We start from the raw sequence: 25,538 nt of genomic DNA on the forward strand, positions 1-25,538 counted from the left end.
ATGAAAATATCCCTTGTTCATTCTCTCCTATTATTTCAAGGAAATTTTTCTCTTAAGAAATTTCTTTGATTAATCTGGTATATATATTTAAAAATGTGATATTCACCAGTCTGTAACAACTGGTTACCAAGTATTTTACATTCACTGCCTGAGGCATGAAATTCTGTTTTCTTGTCTTTTGCCTTAAATAGGACTATTAGCTCTTTAGTTAGAAGAACGAGATTTTTCTAGCCAGATAAATTTCTTTTGACCTGAGTCACTTGAATGCTTTGTAAACTTTAATTCACTAGGTACTGGAGAAGGACAGTTTCTAATACTTGGCTCTAAAATTCTTAAACAGTTAACCAGGTGATAGAACATGACAGATCACTCGAGGTAACTAAAGTCCATGATGTTTTGGGGAGAAAACTTGAAGATCAATACTAATGGGGATGAGAGCTGTTTCCTTCTATCAATTAGCTAGGAGAAAATCAAGCACGATGCCCATTCACCTCCCAGAGACTGATTTGCACATACATCTCCACTTTGTCAGGGTCTCTAATGCTATCTTAGAAAGACAAGACATCTACACTGGGTAAAGTAGGCATCCTTAAGCCAGTGCCCCTTAAGTTTTTAGATCACAGTCACACACATATATGGGCTTCCCTGGTGGCTTAGATGGTAAAGAATCTGCCTGCAATGAGGGAGACCTCGGTTCGATCTCTGGGTTGGGAAGATCCCCTGGAGTAGGGCATGACAACCCACTCCAGTATTCTTGCCCAGAGAATCCCCATGGACAGAAGAGCCTGGCTACAGTCCACGGGGTTGCAAAGAGTCAGACACAACTGAGTGACCAAGCACAGCACAGCACACGCATATACACAACATAGGTATAATACATATTTTAAAAATCCACAAAACAGACTTACCATAAGACCATATCACATACTCGTTTTTTACTCTATTCCATTTTATTCCATTATTCTAGCTATTGTCATTAAATTATCTGGTCATGACACTCTAAATCTGGGGTTCCCAAACCCCAGGCCATGGAATGCTACCAGTCCGAGGCCTGTTAGGAACTGGGCCACACAGCAGGAGATGGGGGGGGCAGGCAAGTGAGCAAGCCTCATCTATGTTTACAACTGCTCCTCATTGCTCACCTTACTGCCTGAGGTCCATCTCCTGTCAGATCAGCACAGAATTAGATTCTCATAAGAGTGCAAACCCTACTGTGCTTGAACCATCCCCAAACTACTCCCCCTATCCCATCCTTGGAAAAATTTTTTTCCATGACACCAGTTTAGTTCAGTCGCTCAGTCGTGTCCGACTCTTTGTGAACCCATGAATTGCAGCACGCCAGGCCTCCCTGTCCATCACCAACTCCCAGAGTTTTCAAACTCATGCCCGTTAAGTCGGTGATGCCATCCAGCCATCTCATCCTCAGTCGTCCCCTCCTCCTCCTGCTCCCAATCCCTCCCAGCATCAGGGCCTTTTCCAGTGAGTCAACTCTTCACATGAGGTGGCCAAAGTACTGGAGCTTCAGCTTCAGCATCAGTCCTTCCAATGAGCACCCAGGACTGATCTCCTTTAGGATGGACTGGTTGGGTCTCCTTGCAGTCCAAGGGACTCTCAACCAGTACTTGATGCCAAAAAGATTGGGGACTGCTGCTCTAAATTAATTAATTTCTTGGCCCATAAACAGATAAAATCCTCCATTTTAAAATATGGCCCTAGGGAATAGGCTTCTAAGTGTGACATGTTACAAAGGCCCTGAATTAAAAGCCTGAAAAAACTTTACTGGAACAAACGCAAAAGTCACAGCAGTACTTTCTCCTTACTGTAAATCATGAGGCAAGTGTTAGAGAAATGCAGAAAAGATTAAAAAGGATCTATGAAGTTAGAACCAATATTTCACACCCATCTCGAGAGCTTGATAGCTCATATAATACACAATAGGTTCAAATTAAAGTTTAAGTCTTAGAGATCTATGTAACTATTTTTCTTTCTAAATTTTTAGAAGACCTTCCTGTTGTAATTAGATTTTAGACCAGTACACAAAATGCAGAGATGATTTTATCTTACAAATACCAGAGAGAAACCCCTGGGACTGAATGTGGATCCGTGATGTGAGCACCCAGGAGGCCCTGAGCCCCGCAGCAGCACTGGCTCTGCAGCTGCAAGGACAGAACTGCTTAACTCCTCATGATTTGCATGCTTTCTCCAGAGTCCATTTCTGCTCTTCAGGATCCTCATAAATAGGCTGCTAAGGGATTCTGGGCAAGAATAAAGAACCTCAGGCAGGACCTGGATGAAACATGGGTGTCCTGACTCAGCTCTCCTGCCTTCTGTTCTTCTGGTTCCCAGGTGAGAAGGGGTATGCAGGGGATACCCCCTGGAGATGATGGGCCTTCTTCCCTGCTAACTGGGAAATCCTGCCCAGGGTCTCTGTGGATCTCTGACCCCCAATCCCTTCTTGGAGACCCCAGTGCAGCTAAACTCTGCTAGAGGCAACTGGCATGGGATTTGTTAACCGTGGTGACTTTATGTTTTGCTTCCTTCTCAGCTGCCAGTGGGAAAGCTGTGCTCCACCAGACTCCAGCCTACATCGCTGTGCCCCTAGGAGAGAGCATCTCCATCACTTGCAGGGCCAATCAGAGCATTAGTGATTACTTAAGCTGGTATAAGCAGAAACCTGGCCAGGCTCCTAGTATTCTCATCTATGATGCTGATAACCAATATAGTGGTGTCCCAGGGAGGTTCACTGCGACTCAATCTGAGACAGAATTTGTTTTCACGATCAGCAAGGTAGAGGCTGATGATGCTGCCATGTATTACTGCCAGCAGGATCATGTACTTCCTCACACGGTGTTACAGCCCCGAACATAAACCTTCCTCCCAGGTCAGTTATGTGCTGAGAGTTGGTGGTTACAGCAGCTGCACTGTGCCACGTGGTCTGTTCAGAGCTGCAGGGTTTACTTTGAGGAAGGGTTTGCAGGGTGCAAGGATAATCCTTGCAAGGGACTTCAGTCCTTTGAAACCTTCCTTTCTGGGCAACACAAAACCCTCCAACCTGTATTTAATTTATTCTGAAAAGAGATTTCCATTTCAGGCCTGCAGAGGAGTTTGTCCACAACATGGTCTTTTCACAGTGTGTAAAAAGTTTGTTATTATCTTTTTACTGAGGTATAGTTGTGTGATATGTGTTTCTGGTGTACAACATAGATTCACAATTTTTTAAAGTTATATTCATTTATGTGAAAATCTCTCAGTTGTGTCTGACTCTTTGTGACCCCATGAACTATAGCCCTCCAGGCTCCTCTGTCCATGAAATTCTCCAGCAAGAATACAGGAGTGGGTTGCCATGCCCTCCTCCGTGAGTCTTCCAGACAGAGAGATTGAACCTGAGTACCCTGCTTTGCAGGCAGATTATTTACAGTCTGAACCACCAGGGAAGCTCTACATTCATTTATACTTATTATAAAATATTGGCTATTTTCCCTGTGTTGCACAATATATCCTTGTAACTTATTTTTTTAAGTTTTTATTTTGTATTGGGGAATAATCAATTAAGAGTGTTATGATAGTTTCATGTGAACAGCGAAGAAACTCAGCCATACACATACACGTATCCATTCTCCCCCAAACTCCCCTCCCATCCAGGCTGCCACATAACATTAAGCAGAGTTCCATCATGGCACAGTCTTTGAATCTTTTCTCTGAAAAGCACTCTGAGAAGTATTTTTAAAGACAGAAAACTAGACCAACAAAAAGAACCCATATTCAAGGAATATGACTATTTCTACTACTGTTACAATTACAAATTCAAGGAAATATGACTATTCCTACTACTGATACTATTACTAATACTACTACTACTAACAATAATAAACACAAACAATAACCACATGGCCAATTGCCACTTAATGAACTCTTCAGTCAGTTCAGTTGCTCAATTGTGTCCAACTCTTTGCGACCCCAAGGACTGCAGCACGCCAGGCCTCCCTGTTTGTCACCAATTCCCGGAGCTTACTCAAACTCATGCACATTGAGTTGGTGATGCCATCTAACCATCTCATCCTCTGTCGTCCCCTTCTCCTCCCGCCTTCAATCCTTCCCAGCATCAGGGTCTTTTCAAATGAGTCAGTTCTTTGCATCAAGTGGCCAAAGTATTGGAGTTTCAGCTTCAGCATCAGTCTTTCCAATGAACATTCAGGACTGATTTCCTTTAGGATGGACTGGTTGGATTTCCTTGCAGTCTGAGGGATTCTCAAGAGTCTTCTCCAAAACCACAGTTCAAAAGCAACAATTCTTTGGCACTCAGCTTTCTTTATAGTCCAACTCTCACATCCCTACATGACTACTGGAAAAACCATAGCTTTAACTAGACAAACCTTTGTTGGCAAAGTAATGTCTCTGCTTTTTAATATACTGTCGAGGTTTGTCATGGCTTTCTTTCAAGTAGCAAGTGTCTTTTAATTTCATGGCTGTAGTCACCATCTTTAGTGATTTTGGAGCCCCCCAAAAATAAAGTCTATCACTGTTTCCATTGTTTCCCCATCTATTTGTCATGGAGTGATGGGACCAGATGCCATAATCTTAGTTTTCTGAATATTGGTTTTTTTTAAGTATGAAAACTTTTATTCAATGAAATTAAGTGGTGAGGGAAACAGAAAAATGTTACAAGCAATTTCAGGGAGAATTCAAAGAACAGACACATATACAGGCCATCAAGAAATATTGAGATCAATTAGCTGAAATGGTGCAAAACTGGTCAAAGGCCAGAAATAATCATGAACAATCATCGCAGGCACACACTTTTCTATCATTTTTCTAAGGCTTTACACTGTTGAAAATCAGCTTAATGACAATAACAGTGAACACTTGTGTGGGCACACCACTAGGAACACCCCATGATTATATTATTCTCATTTTCAATGATGTTCCCATCGTGAAAGGCTGAGGAAGTCTGTTGCTGTTGAGTTGCTAAGTTGTGTCTGACTCCTTTGACCCCATGGACTGCAGCGTGCCAGGTTTCTGGAGGAAATCTATTAGAAGGGGTTAACATCACCAGACAATAATGTTTGGTAAACTGTTCCCCAAATGGGTTCTTGGTGGTACCAAGACTGAATTGTCTAGTCCAATTCTATCTGTACCAAAGAGCGTACTAGAAAAATAAATGATCTTAAAGGAAATGATTTCTCTGAGGTAGAAAACGTTCTCAAACGTAGATATGAACCTCGATTTAAGACGTAGGCTACAAATTATGTTCACACTAACAGGAAACAATGGATGATAGAGGTCACGGGCTCTGACTACAGGTCCAGAGCGCTTTAAAGGACACAGGAAGAATGTCAACGTTTGCTGATAGAGACTCGCTTATTAAAAGCTTATCTATGATGTGCATTTCCCACCCAGGTTACAAACCAAACAATTACCACCACACTTGCGTCAGTTGCTATTGCCCATTAAAATGAAACAGAGTGATACAGTACTCGATGTCTATAAATATAAATAAATATGTACCTACATATATATACATACAAGCACATACATATATGCATACATATTTTACAGTTGCCAGCCAGGGTTGAGAACACCAAAGAAGATAAAGGACATGAAGCTAAATTATTCAGACACTAAACATGATTATTTGAGTGAGAATTTCCATCTGTGTTCTGGGCTGTGTTTACTTTCTCTGTGTCAAGTGAGGGTTTGCGGCCCCCGTTGAGAGTGTGGGCCAGGCCCTCCTGGGCTGAGAAGGCTTGGAGGCTGAAGGCCGGTTCCGGTGGAGGTCTGGGCGCTGGGCTTCACTCCAGCTTTCTGGGCTTCCCTCCGGCCGACTCCTGGCGGGGCCCCGGTGGCCTCTCACTCTAGGGCAGCAGGCCAAACAGCTCAGGCAGGAAATCCTGCAGGGAATCCAAGACAAGGGTGGCCTTGGTGGTCAGGTCTCGGTTTAGGTTTCTGTCCGGGACCATGACCATCTGCACCCAGCAGCGAGGGCCGCGTCCACCCCGTTGGGCGCATCTTCGAGGACCAGGCACTTGTCCGCGGGAGGAGCGGAAGAAAACAGGCCCGCACAGGCCAGGAAGATGTCCGGCTCGGGCTTCCAGATCTTCACCTCGGGATCGTCGCCCAGCACGATGTGACGGAAGAGGCTGAAGAAGTCCTCGTGCCTGCTGGTCTTCATCTGGAAGGACGCGGTCCCTGAGCTGGTGGCCACGGCGCACGGCATGTCGTGCTTCCGCAGGAGCCGGATCAGCTTCTCCATGAGAGCGGCCGCGGGGAAGACCTTCAGCTTCGCCTGGCTGACCTCCACCAGCTCCTCTTTGGACACTGGGAGCTGACCGGGGTCTATGATGACCTGGGCTGCCTCCAGCGCCTTGTTGACCATCACCAGGGACTTCACATCCCAGCTGTACTTCTTCCCGTAGCAACTGCAGATTTCCTCAAACATGGGGAGTAGAACCGCTTCGTATCCAGAAGGAGGCCGTCCATGTTAAAAAGCGGTGCATGACGGGATGCAGAGGGAGTGCGGGCTCTGCCGCCATTGTGGGCGACAGGGGATTTTCAGTTTTAAGCCAACTTTTTCACTCTCCTCTTTCACTTTCATCAAGAGGCTCTTTAGGTCTTCTTCGCTTTCTGCCATAAGGGTGGTATCAAATGCATTTCTGAGTTTATTGATATTTATCATGGCAATCTTGTTTCCAGTTTGTGCTTCATCCAGCCCAGCATTTCGCATGATTCACTCTGCCTATAAGTTAAATAACCAGGGTGACAATATACAGCCTTGACGTACTCCTTTTCCTATTTGGAACCAGTCTGTTGTTCCATGTCCAGTTCTAACTGTTGACCTGAATACAGATTTCTCAGGAGGCAGGTCAGGTGGTCTGGTATTCCTATCAGTTTTCCACAGTGTGTTGTGACTCACACAGTCAAAAGCTTTGGCATAGTCAGTAAAGCAGAGTAGATGTTTTTCTGGAACTCTCTTGCTTTTTTGGATGATCCAATGGATGCTGGCAATTTGATCTCTGGTTCCTCTGCCTTTTCTAAATCCAGCTTGAACATCTAGAAGTCCACCGTTCACCTACTGTTGAAGCCTGGCTTGGAGAATTTTGAGCATTACTTTACTAGCGTGTGCTGTTGCTGCTGCTAAGTTGCTGCTAAGTCGTGTCCCACTCTGTGCGACCCCATAGACAGCAGCCCACCAGGCTCCGCCATCCCTGGGATTCTCAAGGCAAGAACACAGGAGTGGGTTGCCATTTCCTTTTCCAGTGCATGAAAGTGAAAAGTGAAAGTGAAGTCTCTCAGTCATGTCCGACTCCCTGCGATCCCATGGACAGAGGAGCCTAGTAGGCTGCAGTCCATGGGATCGCAGGGAGTCGGACATGACTGAGAGACTTCACTTTCACTTTTCACTTTCATGCACTGGAAAGTGCATGAGGAGCCTAGTAGGCTGCAGTCCATGGGATGAGTGCAATTGTGTGGCAGTTTGAACCTTTTTTGGCATTGCCTTCTTTGAGATTGGAATGAAAACTGACCTTTTCCAGCCTTGTAGCCACTGCTGAGTTTTCCAGATTTGCTGTCATATTGAGTGCAGCACTTTCACAGCATCATCTTTTAAGATTTGAAATAGATCAACTGGAATTCCATCACCGCCACTAGCTTTGTTCATAGTGATGCTTCCTATGGCCCATTTGACTTTGTATTCCAAGATGTCTGGCTCTAGGTGAGTGATCACACCATCGTGATTATCTGGGTCATGAAGATCTTTTTTGTATAGTTCATCTGTGTATTTTTGCCACCTCTTCTTAATACCCTCTGCTTCTGTTAGGTCCATACCATTTCTGTCCTTTATTGTGCCCATCTGTGCATGAAATGTTCCCTTGGAATCTCTAATTTTCTTGAATAAATCGCTAGTCTTTCCCATTTTATTGTTTTCCTCTATTTCTTTGCACTGATCACTGAGAAAGGCTTTCTTATCTCTCCTTGCTATTCTTTGGAACTCTGCATTCAAATGGGTATATGTCTCCTTTTGTCCTTTGCCTTTAGCTTCTCTTCTTTTCACAGCTATTTGTAAGACCTCATCAGACAACCATTTTGCCTTTTTGTATTTATTTTTCTTGGGGATGATCTTGATCACTGCCTCCTATACAATGTCACAAACCTCCATCCATAGTTCTTCAGGCACTCTGTCTATCAGATCTAATGCCTTGAATCTATTTGTCACTTCTACTGTATAATCGTAAGGGATATGATTTAGATCATACCTGAATGGTCTAGTGGTTCTGCCTACTTCCTTCCATTTAAGTCTGAATTTGACAATGAGGAGTTCATGATCTGTGCTACAGTCAGCTCCCTGTCTTGTTTTTGCTGACAATATAGAACTTCTCCATCTTTGGCGACAAAGAATATAATCAATCAGATTTCAATCCACTCTGATTTAATAATTCAACTATAAGTGAATAAAAAATAGTTTTACAAAAATTACAACTCAGGCATGTAGAGAAGATAAATAATATTAATATATGCAAATAGACTTTGAATTTTAAAAAATCCATTGGACAAAGAATAAATAGTCCTTTCATCACAAAATAAAAATTTCAGAAGTAAATCTGACATGCTACTTCCTTTTTCCATCATGATAAATACAGAGTATTTAAATAAAAGTGTTACTCCACCTGCTTACTGTGCCTCAACCACTATTTGAGGGTTAAACACTCTTTCCTCTTACTCTAGATCTTTCCTCTGCATCCCATTACCACCTAGTATATGACTCAAGACCTCATTTTGTCATAAAGACATTTTGAATGGAGAAAGCAAGACTGCTCTAGAGAAGACAGATATTCCTCAATGATCACTTGCACTTCTGTAAATATTTTACCTGACTTTCCACCCATAGTACTCACTAAAAATAAGACAATAGCAATATCACAGGTCAAGCTTCCACAGCTTCCAGTGTTATACCTTAGTCAATGTCTTCTACCGTATCTCAAATAGAAGTTTTAAGATTTTTTTAATGTGAACCATTTTTAAAGTCTTTAGTGAATTTGTTACAATATTGCTTTTATTTATTAAGTTTTGGTTTTCTGTCTGCAAGGCATGTGGGATCTTAACTCCCCAGTCAGGGAGCAAACCCACAGGCCCTACACTGGCAGACAAAGTCTTAACCACTGGACCTTCAGGGAATTTCATCAAACAAAAGTTTTGACAGTCATAGAAATAATTACTGAAGGATTTTGTTCATAATTTTTAAAATGTGGACAAGCAGGGATTCCTAAGCCAGTGACCCTCACATTTTTGGATTATCAAAACACATATTTACATGTGTGGCTTCCCTGGTGGCTCAGACAGTAAAGCATCTGTCTGCAATGCAGGAGACCCGGGTTTGATCCCTGGGTTGGCAAGATGCCCTGGAGAAGGAAATGGCAGCACACTCCAGTACTCTTGCCTGGAAAATCCCATGGACGGAGGAACCTGGTAGGCTACAGTCCATGGGGTTGCAAAGAGTTGGACACGACTGAGCGACTTCACTTCACGTCAATAAATATAGTGTATATAAGACACACAAATAATATGAAGTAATACTACTAGCCCATATGACATACCCTGTAATTTTTATTCTGCCAGGATAGTGTCCGGGACATTGGATTAATAACAGCTCTCCGTGGGCCAAGCTATAATTTCTAAATGGAAGAAGTTTCACTTAAAATTTGAGTAGTATTTAATAAGACTGTTTCCTTGTATTGTAGAGAAAGGCTGAGAAAGCAACAGAGTTTAACAACTTTAGGGAAAAGAGCAGATTTATAGGAAATAAGAATCAGAACTAGAGAATGTAACCTAAAGAGTTGCTCAGTCTGTACCGGGGAACATCCTTGGACCAAGCTCTCTCTACCACTTATGCACAATTCTCAGGAATACAAGTGTACCCAAACTGGATTATATTTAGATCAAGAGTAGAACATACCTTTCCCAAAGTACTAAGGACAGAACAAACTGAGTGTGGGTGAGATGGATGCTTTGGGCAGAATGGAGTGGTGTAGAGAAGAGAGAATAAGCCAAGGAAAAGTTGACTCCTGCACAGACAGAACCATCATCTGTCTTCGTGGATATGGTATCAGTACAGTACACTGGGGGCAGGATTAGGGGGTGAGCTAAATCCTGCTAATATGTGAAGCTGTGGTCATTCTTCCAACTGTGTTTCCTGGCCTAACTTGTTGTTACTCTTTTCTAATTCTAAAAAAGAATAAGATGATTTCTTGGGAAATGCCCATGAGAAGTATCACTAAGCAGCAAATTAATGCTGTATCTGGAAGATAAAATTCTGATAAACTCCTCAATCCATTTTGATTCAATCATTCACCAAGGGAGATAACTAGGTACACTGCTGCTATAAAGAGGAAAAGAGAATCACAAGCATTGATTTTGTTTCCAGTAGGCTTATAGCAAACACCATCTGTCTGAATCGAGGTGAATAACGAAGTAAGAGGAGGCAGGAAGAAAATTCTGTGACCAGAGGAGACAAAGGCATCTCTCAGACTAAGTCAGAATAAGGCTTTTCTGACTTGACCACCTGGGGCTGAACTGCTCAAGCAGAGAGAAGAGAAGGCATGTGGTTTCTGCAGCTGGAAGCCCAGCTCTACCACCCCAGCTGTTCCTCCCAGCCCACCCTGATGCCCAGAGCCCATATCTATGCAGGTTGGAGCTCTGGGAAGGTCTGCCTCTGTCAGGACACAGAATGGACCATGGAGGCCCCAGCTCAGCTTCTCTGCCTCCTATTCCTCTGGATCCCAGGTGAGAGAAACATGGGATGATTCTGCATGTCAGTGAAAACTGTGTTCATGCACCTGGGTCTTGCACCTTTCCTCAGCAAGCACAATAATTAAAGCTCAAGGTCCCCGGTCCAGTTGGGAGGACAACGGGTATGATCTGAATTACTGAATTTTCCTTTTATTTCCAATCTCAGATACCATGGGAGAAATTGTGCTGACACAGTCTCCAGCCTCCCTGGCTTTGACTCCAGGAGAAGCAGCCACCCTCACCTGTGGCGCCAGTCAGAGTATTAGCAGCTACTTAGACTGGTACCAGCAGAAACCTGGGCAGGTCCCCAGGCTCCTCATCTATACTGCAACCAACAGGGCCTCTGGCATCCCAGCTCAGTTCAGTGACAGTTGGGTCATGGACATCCTTTACTCTCACCATTAGCAGCCTGGAGCCTGAAGATGCTGCAGTTTATTATTGCTATCAGTACAGCAGTGGGTACCACAGTGATTCAAGGTTGAACAAAAACCTCCACAACACTTTGAGGGCTTTTCATTCTACCAGCTGTTTCCTTTTCAAGCAGCTGCTGTGGTGTCTGCTCAGTTTTAGCATCTCTACCTCTATTTAGAAATCTTAATGTCCTGAAAAGTAACTCCAGGACAAGATTAGCACCCTGATCCCTGGAATTTTTTTTGGACCTAAATACACAGCCAGGTTTAAGCACAATTTCATGCCAGTGGCATTGGATTGCAAGAATACTGGTGTGGATTGCCATGCCCTCCTCCAGGGGATCTTCCCAACTCAGGGATCGAATCCAGGTCTCCTGCATTGCAGGCAGATACTTTACCATCTAAGCCACTAGAAAAGTCCTTTAAAGATATACCAGTCCTATGGAGAGAGTAACAAGGAAATATACATTACCATGTATAAAATAAATAGCCAATGGCAATTTGCCATATGACTCAGGGAACTCAAACTGAGGCTCTGCAACAACCTAGAGGGTGGGATGTGGAGGGAAGACGGAGGGAGGTTCAAGAAGGAGAGGAAATAGGTAAACCTATGGCTGATTCATGTTGATGTTTGGCAGAAACCAACACAATACTGTAAAGCAATTATTCTTCAAATAAAACTGAATGAATTTATTTTTTAAAAAAAGATATATTGGTCAATCCTTGCCAATTCAATAATGCAACAATCATAACAACAAAAAACAGAATTGAAAAGGAAGAATTACAAGTATCATACTTAAATATATTTGGTTTTTCTCCAAATTCTACTCTTTTTAATCTTGTTCTATGTGTCCTCTACTCAGTCTTTCATCCTCTGATTATATATTTATATTATAATTATTAGTTGCTTTGCTTTAGTTTCTGTTTTTAATCTATATCTGTATAACTTCATTTTTCATATCATTTTCTGAACAATTATGTCAGCTTTGAATGTCTTTTTGCTATCTTTTAAATTAAAATCACATGTAGAAAATGTCTCATACTACAAAAGTACATCTTTTTTGAAATATTTTCCTCATATTTCATTTGTATATTATATTCTTTCAGCAGACACATATCCCACCTCCCGTGGTATATTTGCAAATTTGAAGTGTCATTTCTTTTTTGGTTATTATTTTTGATGGGCTGATCAACCAAGTCTTTTACTTCTCAAAATCTTGTATAGTTTAAGTATTCTTCATTTCTTCTATCCTCTCTACTTTCCCACAGCACCACCCCAGAACTGAGTCTGAACATGCTCATAGATTGTGATTAATGAAACCTTTTTATAACTTAGTTTCTGGGATAAAAGTAGAAGATAGAGTTTGGACTGTGGACAATTTAAGATGTTCAAATTTGTCTCCGTTTTCTTTTCTGGAATCCTCTTAATGATGCATCACCCAGATTGCTTAGTAAAGAGTGTAAACTCTTTTCTGCAGTCACCTGCCTTTCTCTGTTCACCTCTGCCCGCCCTCTTCCACCATCCATGATTGTAGGAAAGAGGAAAGCTCAGGCTTTGTTCCAGCCCTGATCGTGGCTGTCAGTGCTGTGTTCAGTCATGTCCAACTCTTTGTGACCCTATGGACTGTAGCCCACAAGACTCCTCTATCCATGAAATTTCCCAGGCAAGAATACTGGAAAAAGTGAAGTGTTAGTCATTCAGACGTGTCTGACTTGTTCGACCCCAAGGACTGTAGCTCACCAGGCTCTTCTGTCTAAGGGATTCTCTAGGCAAGAATGCTGGAGTGGGTTGCCATTCCCTTCTCCAGGGGATCTTTCCAACCCAGGGATCAAACCCAGGTCTCCTGCATTGTAGGCAGATTCTTTACCGCTGAGCCACCAGGAAAGCCCGGTCATGGGAATGAAGTACCAGGAAATTTATGAGCATTTTTCCGCTGGCATATCTGCTCCTCTGAAATTTTTTCTTTTCAACCTGTGGATCTTTTCTGCCCTCCTTGTAGCTAGATGATGTTCCTCTGGTACTATTCTTTCACCAGCCCAAAACACTGTAGGCACATTTTAATTCTTAAGACTTCTAACAAGTCATAATTTATCTTGATCGGAAGAGGATTATCTTCTTATTAGAAGATTAATCTTCTAATTAATTAATCCAATATCTTCTTATTAGAAGATAATCTAAGAGATAATCAAGATTATCTCTTCCCCAAGTTTCACAGAATTGCCCAAAGTAGAAAATTTAACTGGCTTTACTCTGCAAAGTCAATCAATAGAATCCCCATTTAGGTGCATTTTAATAGTCATTTTAATGCAAATGTGAATGTGCTAGAGAATCAATTAACCAATAAAAATTTTAAGAATAATGTATCATACACATATGGTGAAAAATGAAATCAAATTTCTTACAACATACACAAAAATTACTTTTCTAATAGGTTAATCTCAAATATAAAACATAAAAACTTTAAACTTATAATAAAAAAAAAAAAAAACCCAGAGAAGTCAATCTGAAAATGTCCCTAGATACATTATCTTGAACGATTAAAACATTTAGGAATCAAATCCATATATCTACATTCACTGAGAGATATTCATTCATCCAGGTTGGGCAAATGTCACAGAATTCAGAGCCAAAAGCCAAAGCCAAAGTCCCACCTCTATACAGTCACAGGGCTGGGACAAGTTAACCGTTTGGACCTATGTTCTCATTTATAACAGGGAATTCTCTTTGATTGCCTTACTGTGTGTGGGCATAGTGATATGGAAATTCATAGGACACAGCTGTGGTTTGCCAGAAGCTTGTATTCGTTGGCAGAAGGTGATAACACTGCGATCACAGATTGTTGTGATGATAAGCAGAGTGAAAATATTTGTTAAACTATAAGATTTTATGCAATTGTTATAAGTTAATAAAATGACTCAGTTTCTTTAAAAAAACCATATTAAAAAAAAACCATATGACAGAATATATTTAGATAATACAAGCACAGAGTAGGAAGATCAGATTCAAGAAAGAGTGTCCTTAGAGAATGAACTGGTGGTTGCCAAGGGAGAGGGAGGTGGGGTAGGACAGGAGTGGGAGTTTGATATTAGCAGATACAAATTGGTGTACAGGATGGATAAACAACAAAGTCCTCCTGTATAGCACAAGGAACTATATTAAATATCCTGTGATAAACTATAATGGAAAAGAATATGTAAAAGAATGTATATATGCACATATAAATGAATGTATGTATAACTGAGTCACTTTCCTGTGTGTGTGTGTGTGTGTGTGTGTGTATGCATGCACTCTCAGTAAACTCTTTGCAACCTCATGGACTATAGCCCACCAGGCTCCTATGCTCCTGGAATTTTCCAGGCAAGAATACTGGAGTAGGGTACCATTATTTACTCTAGGGATCTTCCTGACCCAGGGATCAAACTTGCATCTCTTGCATCTCCTGCATTGGTTGGCAGATTCTTTACCACTAGTGCCACCAGGGAAGCCCTCTTGCTGTCAATGAGAGGCAGTAGAATTAATACACCAGCCAAAGTATTATTAAAAAATTTGGACATTATGAATATCATGTATTAGGAGATTATGTAACATCATAATTTTCTTTTTGATTAATTCTGCCAGTTTCTATGGGAATTAGGATTTTATCAAGTGTTCTAAACACAATTTCAAGATTACTATTCACAATGGAAGAAGCAGAGAGATTGGTTTTCATTCAATAAAACATCATACAGATTAACACATCATTTCCATTACATAATGTGAATGATCTGGAGCCTAGTTGGTGGCTGCCCCAGTTGATATCCCTTTGACAAAAGAATTCTACCATGAGTCACATCCTGCTGATTTTGATTAAGTATGGATTAAACTCTTAAGAAATAGTCTGCTTAAAGATTTAATCCTCTAATTAGAAGACTCTTTGCAACACTATGAACTGTAGCCTGCCAGGCTCCTCTGTCCACGGGATTCTCCAGGCAAGAATACTGGAATGAGTTGACATTCCCTTCTCCAGAGGATCTTCCCGACCCAAAGACTGAACCCACATCTCCTATGGCTCCTACAATACAAGTGGATCCTTCACTGCTAAGCCAAGGACTCTAAGTGTATAAAATACATAATGAGGACCTACCATGTAGCTCAAGGAACCCTACTCAGTGCTCTCTAGTGACCTAAGTGAGAAGGAAATCCAAAAAAGAGGGGACATATGTATACATATAGCAGATTGACTTTGCTATCAGTAGAAACTAATACAACATTGCAAAGCAACTATACTCTAATAAAAATTAATTTTTTAAAAAAGGACTCTGACTTTTGAGGATCTGGAATAGGGACTCTTATCAATTGACTACACATCAAAGTAATGATTTTGTTAGTCATGATAATAACAGTGTTCCATTTTGGGGTGCTTATTTTGGTTTCATTGATTTTCTGTTTTGTATTTCAGTGATTCCTACATCAATTTTCATTATTTTCTTTCTTCTGCTTTCTTTGGATTTTGCCTCCTCTTTGGGTTGTTAAGGTAGAGGCTAGGACTTTGATTTGAATCTTTTTTTAATTCAGGCATTGACAAGTCTATACTCATAATACTATTTGTTTATCAATTTATTTCAGTAATGCCACTTGTTTCAAATTTGGCTATTTCCTCTCTTAGGAGGGCTTCCTTTGTAGCTCAGCTGGTAAAGAATCTGCCTGCAATATGGAAGACCTGGGTTCGATCCCTGGGTTGGGAAGATCCCCTGGAGAAGGGAAAGGCTACCCACTCCAGTATTCTGGCATGGAGAATTCCATGGACTGTATAGTCCATGGGTTTGCAAAGAGTCGGACACGACTGAGCGACTTTCACGTTCACATTCATGTTTCTCTCTTGCGTTCACATTCATGTTTCTTGGGAAGTAACAGGAGAAATATGAGAAAACAGGAGGGAAACACCATCTTGAGTGGTCTGTCTGATACTGTCCACAGCCCATCACCCGGGGAAATGTCCATATTTACTGTCCTGGCATGAGGGTCACTTGGGAGGGAGAAAATGAAAGGAGATCTTGCTAGAATGACGATTGTAGCAGAATGACTCCCAGGTGGGCCCATTCCTCCTACGCCTGGTGTCCATGCCCTGTAAATCCCCTCCACTTGGCCGAGGGCAGAACCTGTGATTTGCTTCTAACCCAGAAAATATTGCAATGGTAGGAGGATTTTGCAGATGTCATATGGCTCCAAATCAGATGATTTTCAGTTAATCAAAATGCAGGTTCTCCTGAGTGGACCTGGTTTAATCTGGACAAACACCTTAAAAGAGAAATTGGGTCCTCCCTGTCACTGAGAAATTCCCCTTGCTGGTTTGATTGATAAGCTGCCCATGTGACAGCAACTTTGGGTGACCTGTAGGTGTCTTTGTCACCAGGGACCAGTTTCAAGGAAGACGGTTTTTCCACAGACCAGGGGTGGGGATGATTCTCATAAGGAGCTTACAACCTTGACCCCTCACATATGCAGTTCACACTCTTATGAGAATCTAATGCTGCCACTGATCTGACAGGAGGCAGAGCTCAGGCGGAAATGCAAACCATGGGGAGTAGCTGTAAATACAGATGAAACTTTGCTCCCTCACAAAGATCAGATTTGTGGCTATGGGAGGCAGAGATTGAGGTGGGAGAATTGAATGAAGCAATCAAAAGATACAAACTTCCAGTGTAAAATTAATAACTACTAGAGATGTAATGTGTGACATGATTAATATAATTAACACTGCTGTATGTTATATGTGAAAGTTAAGAGAGGAAATCCTGTGAGTTCTTATTGCAAGGAAAAACATTTTCTTCTTACCTTTTGTATTTACATGTGATGATGGATGCTCACTGCACTTATTGTGGTAATCAAGTCAAATCACTATTCTGTATACTATTTACAATAGCCAAGGCTTGAAGCAAACTAAATGTCCTCAACAGATGAATAGATAAAGAAGATGTGGTAAATTATACACAAAGGAATATTATTCCACCATAAAAAAGAATGAAACAATGCCATTTGCAGCAATACAGATGGACCTAGAGATTATCATACTAAGTGAAGTAAGCCAGAGAGAGACAGATAAATACCACATGGTATTGCTTATATATGGAGTCTAAAAAATACAAATGAACATATATACAAAACAGAAATAGACCCACAGACATAAAAAACAAACCTAGGGTTACCAAAGGGGAAATAAAAAACAAACCTAGGGTTACCAAAGGGGAAAGAGTGGGGGAGGGATAAATTTGGAGTTTTGAATTAATATATACACATTAATATAGGAAATAAATAACCAACAGGGAGTTATTGCATAGCACAGGGAACTATATTCAATATTTTGTAATAACCTGTAGCAGAACAGACTCTGAAAAAGTGTATATATGCGTGCATGTGTGTGTGTTTATGTACATAAATATATATAATTGAATCACTTTGCTATACACCTGAAGCTAATTCAACACTGTAAATTAACCATACATAAATAAATTTTTAAAAACAGAAATTTGTAACTTGAAAAAAAAGTCATTATACTGTTTACCTTAAACTTATGCAAGGCTGTATATCAATTACATCAGAATAAAACTGAAAAAAGTAAATCATAATTTTCAATATGATGTAAGCCCAGAAATTTTCTAATTGTAAAATATCATCATTACTCACTGTTTTCTTTCAAACCTGCTGGAGTCAACATGAAACATAAATTTATTATCATTGTAGAATGTAAGTTTTGAGAATACACTTTTAGAACCTATTGAAACATAAATATTGTGTAGGAAAAAGGAATATATTTATGCCACTGAATAGAACGAGGATATAGTGCACACATTTATATCTCTAACTCGGGCTACCTTTTGAGTATTAAATCAATATTAGAAATTCCCCCTTTGACAGCTCTTAGGCATTTCAGTACATCCAAAGCCAAACATTTCATAGTTATGAATCAGCCTGGGCTCTGTTCTTTTGGTCAACCAGTTTCTCAATACATCTCAAGTTCTCCTGAATCTGTCATCAACAGATCTAAGGTGTAACAGCACCTCTTACCGGTAATAGGTGAAATAGTTTCAGTCCTTGAGTTCTGTTAAAGAATCTGCCTGCAATGCCGGAGACCTGGGTTCGATCCCTGTGTTGGGAAGATCCTCTAGAAAAGAGAATGGCTACCCACTCCAGTATTCTTGCCTGGAGAATCCCATGGACAGAGGAACCTGACAGGCTACAGTCCATGGGGTTGCAGAAGAGTCAGACATAACTGAGCAACTAACACTTTCACTTTCAGAGAGCTGTTAGAGCATTTCTTCACTTACTCTTACATAAAATCAAAAAATATTTATAGAACTACTCAAGCAAAAGTAGCATAAACTCTCCCAGGCAGAGGACATTTTCAACTAATTAAACAGAACCTCTGTCCTCATAGAGTTTTCTCTTTTTTTAAATTTATTTTTTAATTGAAGGATAATTGCTTTACAGAATTTTGTTGTTTTCTGTCAAACCTCAACATGAATCAGCCATAGGTGTACATACACACCCTCCCTTTTGAACCTCCCTCCCACCTCCCTCCCCATCCCACCCCGCTAAGGTTGATACAGAGCCCCTGTTTGAGTTTCCTGAGACATTCAGAAAATTCCTGTTGGCTATCTATTTTACATACAGTAATGTAAATTTCCATGTTACTCTCTCCATACATCTCACCCTCTCCTCCCCTCTCCCCATGTCCATAAGTCTATTCTCTATGTCTGTTTCTCCATTGCTGCCCTTCAAATAAATTCTTCAGTACCATTTTTCTAGATTCTGTATATAAGCATTAGTATATGATATTTATCTTTCTCTTTCTGACTTCCTTCATTCTGTGTAATAGGCTCTAGGTTCATCTACCTCATTAGAACTGGCTCAAATGCATTCCTTTTTATGGCTGAGTAATATTTCATTGTGCATATGTACCACAATTTCTTTATTCATTCATCTGTTGATGGACATCTAGGTTGCTTCCATGTTCTAGCTGTTATAAATAGTGCTACAATGAACAGTGGGATACATGTGTATTTTTCAATTCTGGTTTCCTCAGGGTATATGCCTAGGAGTGGGATTGCAGGGTCATATGGTGATTTTATTCCTAGTTTTTTAAGGAATTTCCATATCATCTTCCATAGTGGCTGTATCAATTTACATTCCCAACAACAGTGCAAGAGCATTCCCTTTTCTCCACACCCTCTCCAGCATTTATTGTTTGTAGACTTTTTGATGATGGACATTCTGACTGGTGTGAGGTGATATTTCATTGTAGTTTTGATTTGCATTTCTCTAATAATGAGTGATACTGAGCATCGTTTCATGTGTTTGTTAGCCATCTGTAAGTCTTCTTTGGAGAAATGTCTGTTTAGGTCTTTTTCCCATTTTTTGATTGGGTTGTTTGTTTTTCTGGTGTTGAATTGTATAAACTGGTTGTATATTTTGGAAATTAATCCTTTGTCAGTTGTTTCATTTGCTATTATTTTCTTCCATTCTGAAGGTTGTCTTTTCACCTCACTTATAGTTTCCTTTGCTTCGCAAAAGCTTTTAAGTTTAATCAGGCACCACTTTTATACTTTTGTTTTTATTTCCGTTACTCTAGAAGGTGGATCATAGAGGATCTTGCTTTGATTTATGTCATCGAGTGTTCTGCCTATGTTTTCCTCTAAGATTTTTATAGTTTCTGGTCTTACATTTGGGTCTTTAATCCATTTTGAGTTTATCTTTGTGTATGGTGTTAGGAAGTGTTCTAATTTCATTTGCTTATATGCAACTGTCCAGTTTTCCCAGCACCATTTATTGAAGTGGCTGCCTTTGCCCCATTGTGTATTCTTGCCTCCTTTGTCAAAAATAAGGTACCATTGGTGCATGGGTTTATTTCTGGGCTTTCTATCTTGTTCCATTGGTCTATATTTCTGTTTTTGTGCCAGTACCATACTGTCTTGATGACTGTAGCTTTGTAGTATAATCTGAAGTCAGGAAGGTTGATTCCTCCAACTTCATTCTTCTTTCTCAGGACTGCTTTGGCTATTCAGGGTCTTTTGTGTTTCCATATGAATTGTGAAATATGTGTCCTCTTAGAGCTTTCATTTTAATGGAATGGTCAGATAATAAATAAACAACATTTTTGCTGCTGCTTCTACTTCATTCCCTCTAAGATCTCTCCCTTGAGCAATTTCATTACTCAGGACGAATGGGGCAAAGGGTGTCCAAATCCGTTTAGTGTATCCCCAACCCTTAACATACATAGAGGCAGAAGAAAAGGGAACAGACTGGTGAAATTGGTTGAAAACCTACATTTCCTGGGGAAATTCAGTCAGTCATAATCTCACTAATTGCCAAGTATTCAAATCATTGTTTAATCATGAACTGTGGGCTTGCAATTTACCATGTCCCTGCATCATGAAACCACCCAACTCACAGGTTAGTCATAAGAACTGATACTCTGGCACTATATAGAAAGATCAACTGGAAGCAGTTTTAACAGAGCATCTTTTAACATATTTGACACTATTTTTAGTGAAAATCATCTTTTGCTTTGTACTTCTCCATTATGTCTTGAAAAATGAAATTTTCCTAAGCTACAGGAGAGAAAGGAGCCTTTATCCTCTATGTTCCTTAGATTTATAGTGACTCCTCCTTGAAGCTCTTATTTATATTTTACTCCTATAATCCTCCACTCAGACTTTGATTTTGGATGGTTTAGTTCACATTTTTGTTCCCTCCACCCAGGAATCTATTTTGCCTTTTCAAAAGTCTCAATTACTATTTGGCAAATTGGCTTTGGTGTTGTTGTTTGGTCACTAAGTCATGTCCGACTCTGCGACCCCATGTACTGCAGCACACCAGGATCCCCTGTCCTTCACTATCTCCTGGAGTTTGCTCAAATTCATGTCCACTGAGTCAGCAATGCTTTCTAACCATCTCATCCTCTGCCACACCCTTCTCCTCCTGCTCTCAATCTTTCCCAGTATCAGGGTATTTTCCAATGAGTCAGCTCTTCATATCTGGTGGCCAAAGTGTTGGAGCTTCATCTTCAGCATCAGTCCTTCCAAAGAATATCAGGGTTGGTTTCCTTTAGGATTGACTGATTCGATCTCCTTGTAGACCAAGGGACTCTCAAGAGTCTTCTCCAGCACCACAGTGCAAAAGCATCAATTCTTCAGTGCTCAGCCTTCTTTATGGTCCAACTTTCATATCGGTACATGATTACTAGAAAAACCATAGCTTTGACTAGACGGACCCTTGTCAGCAAAATGATGTCTCTGCTTTTTAAAATGCTTCTGGGTTTGTAATAGCTTCTCTCTCCAAGGAGCAAGTATCTTTTGATTTCATGGCTGCAGTCAGAGTCTGCAATGATCTTGGAGCCCAAGGAAATAAAATCTGTCACTGTTTCCATCTTATCCCCTTTAATTTACCATGAAGTGATGGGACCAGATGCCATGATCTTGGTTTTTTGACTGTTGAGTTGCAACTCAGCTTTTTCACTCTCCTCTTTCACCTTCTTCAAGAGGCTCTTTAGTTCCTCTAGACTGACTTTAGGAATCCGGATTCCAAGACAATTCCAGGGATGAAATGCGAGACAGTACATTGACCTTTCAGACATGCCATGTGCTTGACTGCAATGATCTGCAGTAACCAGTAACAGGATGGTCATCTCCTAAGCTTGGCCACATGGAGAGATGTTCAGATATCTGATGGATGCATGGATGGACATCACATATTAAGCAAAGAGCACATATTCCTGAGATCTATTGCAATCTGCCCTAAAGTTTCTCTTCATATGAAATTAGCACAATGGAGGGGGAAATAGAGAGGTAGAAAGAAATTTGATCTTCGTGATATAAAGTACACACTAGATTAAGCCTGTCTTTCAGCCTCCTGCTCAGGACGTCATCTTTTTTTTGACTACTCTGTTATTTAATGCAGTGAAGTTGTGGTTTCTGTTAATTACACCTGAAAATCTACCAAATAATCCTCCAAGGTCAATCAGTATGTTTCGGTAGTGTTAGTGAAACCGTTTTATTTTACACTACAACATCAAGACCTAGGAAATGTAAAATAATCGTGCTTAAAAGAGATCTGTTCTTATTCTGGAGAATTATAATGACACCTTGGTCAAATATTCTATATACAAGCATTTTCCTGGGGAGAAAATTCACTACTTTAAAGGATTATCAAATAATATTTTGAAATTAAATCATTAAAAATCTTTAACCTGAGGTTTAAATTAATTTATTGTCTTAGTTACTAGCCTGAGACAGACCATGATTTTTTTTTTCCCCACATGACAATAGGCACTTTAATATCATTATCAAAATGTGAGGATCTAGATTTAAGATGATTGTGGTGGGTCTCTAATTCCATCATTTTCATTTTTTTAATTATGAAAGTATCATAACACATTTACTGGAGACTTAGAAAACACAGAGCAAAATTACATATAATTCCACTATATACTACAACTATTTTTTCAGCAGATAAATGGAGATTTTTAGTTGGAGTTTCAATACCAAACTCTCAAAAATTAATAGAATGAATAGACAGAAAAGTAGAAATATATAGAGGCCTGAAAAGCCCTATGAACCAATTCAACACAATTAAGACTTTTACAACCCTCACACAACAGCTGGGTACAAATTTTATTCAAGTTCTGATAGACTATAAACCAAGAGATACAGGAACATATCCAGGGACATAAACAGAACATGATCTTGTTTGGGAATAAGCATAGAAACAGAAAGGATTTGGACATATACAAACACACACACACATGTACATTCACATAAACACACACTTTTTAAAGAATTATAGCAAATTATTGCTATAAAATAAGTAGCAGCAATGGTCAATATATATTTGATTAGACCTGTGTTCACATGCATTTCATAATCTGTTTCTCATCATAAATTATAGTATCTTCATTTCCTAAATAGGAATAACTTTGCTTTTGTGGATATATTTTTAATGGATTTTGATAGCAATGATATCAAAAGGGATTGAATATCTTTTAACCATATAACAGCCAATCTATGGGCTATGATTGATATAAATGACTGCAGAACCACTCTGCATGAATGGGCTTTCCTACTCTGTGACATAGACATAGATTTTCAAAGTTTTCTTTCTTTTCAGACACTACATGAGGGCTTAGGGACTCAGTGGCCTTGTGATAGTAATGGCAGGGCCAGCCTTGCCTCCACCCTCCCTGTCCACACTGCAACTCACAGCAATTCTCCAGATGTTACAGTCTTGATCTTGAGCCCACTTAGAGAGAATCAGTACTCAGGAGATCTCATCCATCCAGGATTTCAAGTTTAACCTAATCCAGGCTCTCATCCCATGGCCAATTAACTATGTATCTATAAGTACATTTGTATCTTTAACGTTATGCCACATGAGTTTACATTACTATCTTCAAATAAAATTCAAAAAAATAACTAATTCTACTAAATTTTCTTACCTTATTTGCATCTTCACAACGAGAGTCTTGTTTTGAGTTAACCTTAACATATTTACTCATGTAATCAACAACCCCTCACAGATGAAACCAATCTCTTATTGCCAGTGTCATATACTAGCCCTGCAGACAACTCTACACCCATACACTCACATATTTTGCTCAGCTGTGATGCTTCTTGCCCACACCCCACCACTTTGTACCCCTTACATGATCCAGCTTGGGCTCTGACTACTGCACTGAGCTTCCCCGCCCAAGTGAATGCCCTACTCATATGTGAAGTCACCCTCTTTGCCACACTCTAAGTTCAAACTTTCATGCCAGCTTTCCCCAACTATCCCACCTGGACGCCCTTTTAGAGCTGGGTGGGCTTCAGTTCTCTGTGTGCATCATCCAGCCTCACCTTCCTGCAGCGCGGTATCCTTCTCTGGCTTGCACGCTAATGACCTACATGTTCATAACATGCCTCTCTTCAGGACTGGATGATACACAATGGTGGAAGAATATGTATGTTTAGAGAACATAGTCCATCCAAGAGTATAGGTGACCATCTGCTCCAGGGAAGAACTCTGCTTCTAAAGGGAAGCTTGGGTCAAATGGGATAAAAGGCACAGGCAATATAATCTGAAGAGCTCAGGAAACGTGTACATGGATTTGTGCATATAATGGCACACAGAGCTAGAAAGTCAGGTGGTACTTTTGAGAGGGTAACAGGCAGGAAGGCCAGGGGTCTCCAAATGGAGGAAATAGGCTGCAAGTGTCAGACATTTTTATCTCTCTTAAGTGGCAGGAGGAAACAAACTAGCGATATTTTTTTCCTTCTCTACACAAATTTAAAAGAAGGTTTCTCTTAAAATACTGTGTTGCCATGACACCTGGTTTCACCTGAAGCTAACTATTCTCAAACCTTGAGTTAACCAATACATTTTTCTTATGGAAATGTTTGTCTTAAACTATATTAATGTGCTATGCATTTACCCCAGACTCTGTCTTCAAGTCTGTTTGCCAAATGGCTCGGAACCTACTTGACAAACCAGTATGTTATACTCAGATATTTTTCCCCTAATCTATGTAAATGAAACTATTTGTATGGTAATCTGCCCTTCTACAAGATTCAAGTCAATCATTTTATGGCCTGGGATGAATCATCTGGTGCCAAGATTATCACAAAATGCATCTTATGGATGAGGGGCCTGGTGCCATTCTGAGTTTTAAAGACATTCCTTTCTTTTCATCAACAGACTGCCAGTGACTATATAACATCCAACTGAAGACTAGCAGGGGGGTACTATTTCTGCCCCCTTCTGATGCCTATGTCAGAAGCTTTCTCTATCTCCTTTATACTTTAATAAAACTTTATTACACAAGAGCTCTGAGCGATCCAGCCTCGTCTCTGGCCCTGGATTGAATTTGTCTCCACCAGAGGCCAAGAATCCCGGCGTCTTATCGTTCAGCAACAACCTTTCACTTATTAGATGTGGAGGCAGGAAAGACCTGATTTTGGCTAACCTAGATGGAAATGCTAAAGTCGATAAATTAGAAAGTTACAACTGTAAAACAGCAGGCCCTGACTTATGGCTAATGATGAGAATCTGTGTTTTAACAAGATATAAAGGGATTTCTATCTGGTTATGAAGCTCTATTTAAAGAGATTTAAATTAAAGGTATCACGTTTTTCAAAGAGGACATCTGAGCTTTTAAAAAGTCTATTTGACAAAAACTGAATAGTCCTTCACTGCAAAATAACCTATTAATCTTCCAGAAGTCAATATGGTAGACGACACCTTTCTCCATCATGATAATACAGAATACTTTGAATACACATGTTACTCCAACAGCTACTGTGCCTCTCCAACCACTTAAGGGCTGAACACTCCTACCT

At 40.3% G+C, this 25,538-nt stretch overlaps 1 protein-coding gene and 1 gene segment (V, D, J or C); one reads left to right on the plus strand and one right to left on the minus strand.

The window, feature by feature from the left end:
- The window catches only part of LOC110132584 (immunoglobulin kappa constant-like), an 87,407-nt gene that overhangs the window by 18,755 nt on the left and 43,114 nt on the right, over window positions 1–25,538 (plus strand).
- PUDP (pseudouridine 5'-phosphatase) lies at window positions 5,537–7,225 on the minus strand. Its single transcript, XM_020886012.2, is given in 3 exon segments — window positions 5,537–5,968; window positions 5,971–6,438; window positions 6,441–7,225. Coding segments are annotated over 3 exon segments (621 nt in total). The 5' UTR covers window positions 6,478–7,225; the 3' UTR covers window positions 5,537–5,852.

Source organism: Odocoileus virginianus, chromosome 2 (genome assembly GCF_023699985.2).
Source record: "Odocoileus virginianus isolate 20LAN1187 ecotype Illinois chromosome 2, Ovbor_1.2, whole genome shotgun sequence".
NCBI lineage: Eukaryota > Metazoa > Chordata > Mammalia > Artiodactyla > Cervidae > Odocoileus > Odocoileus virginianus.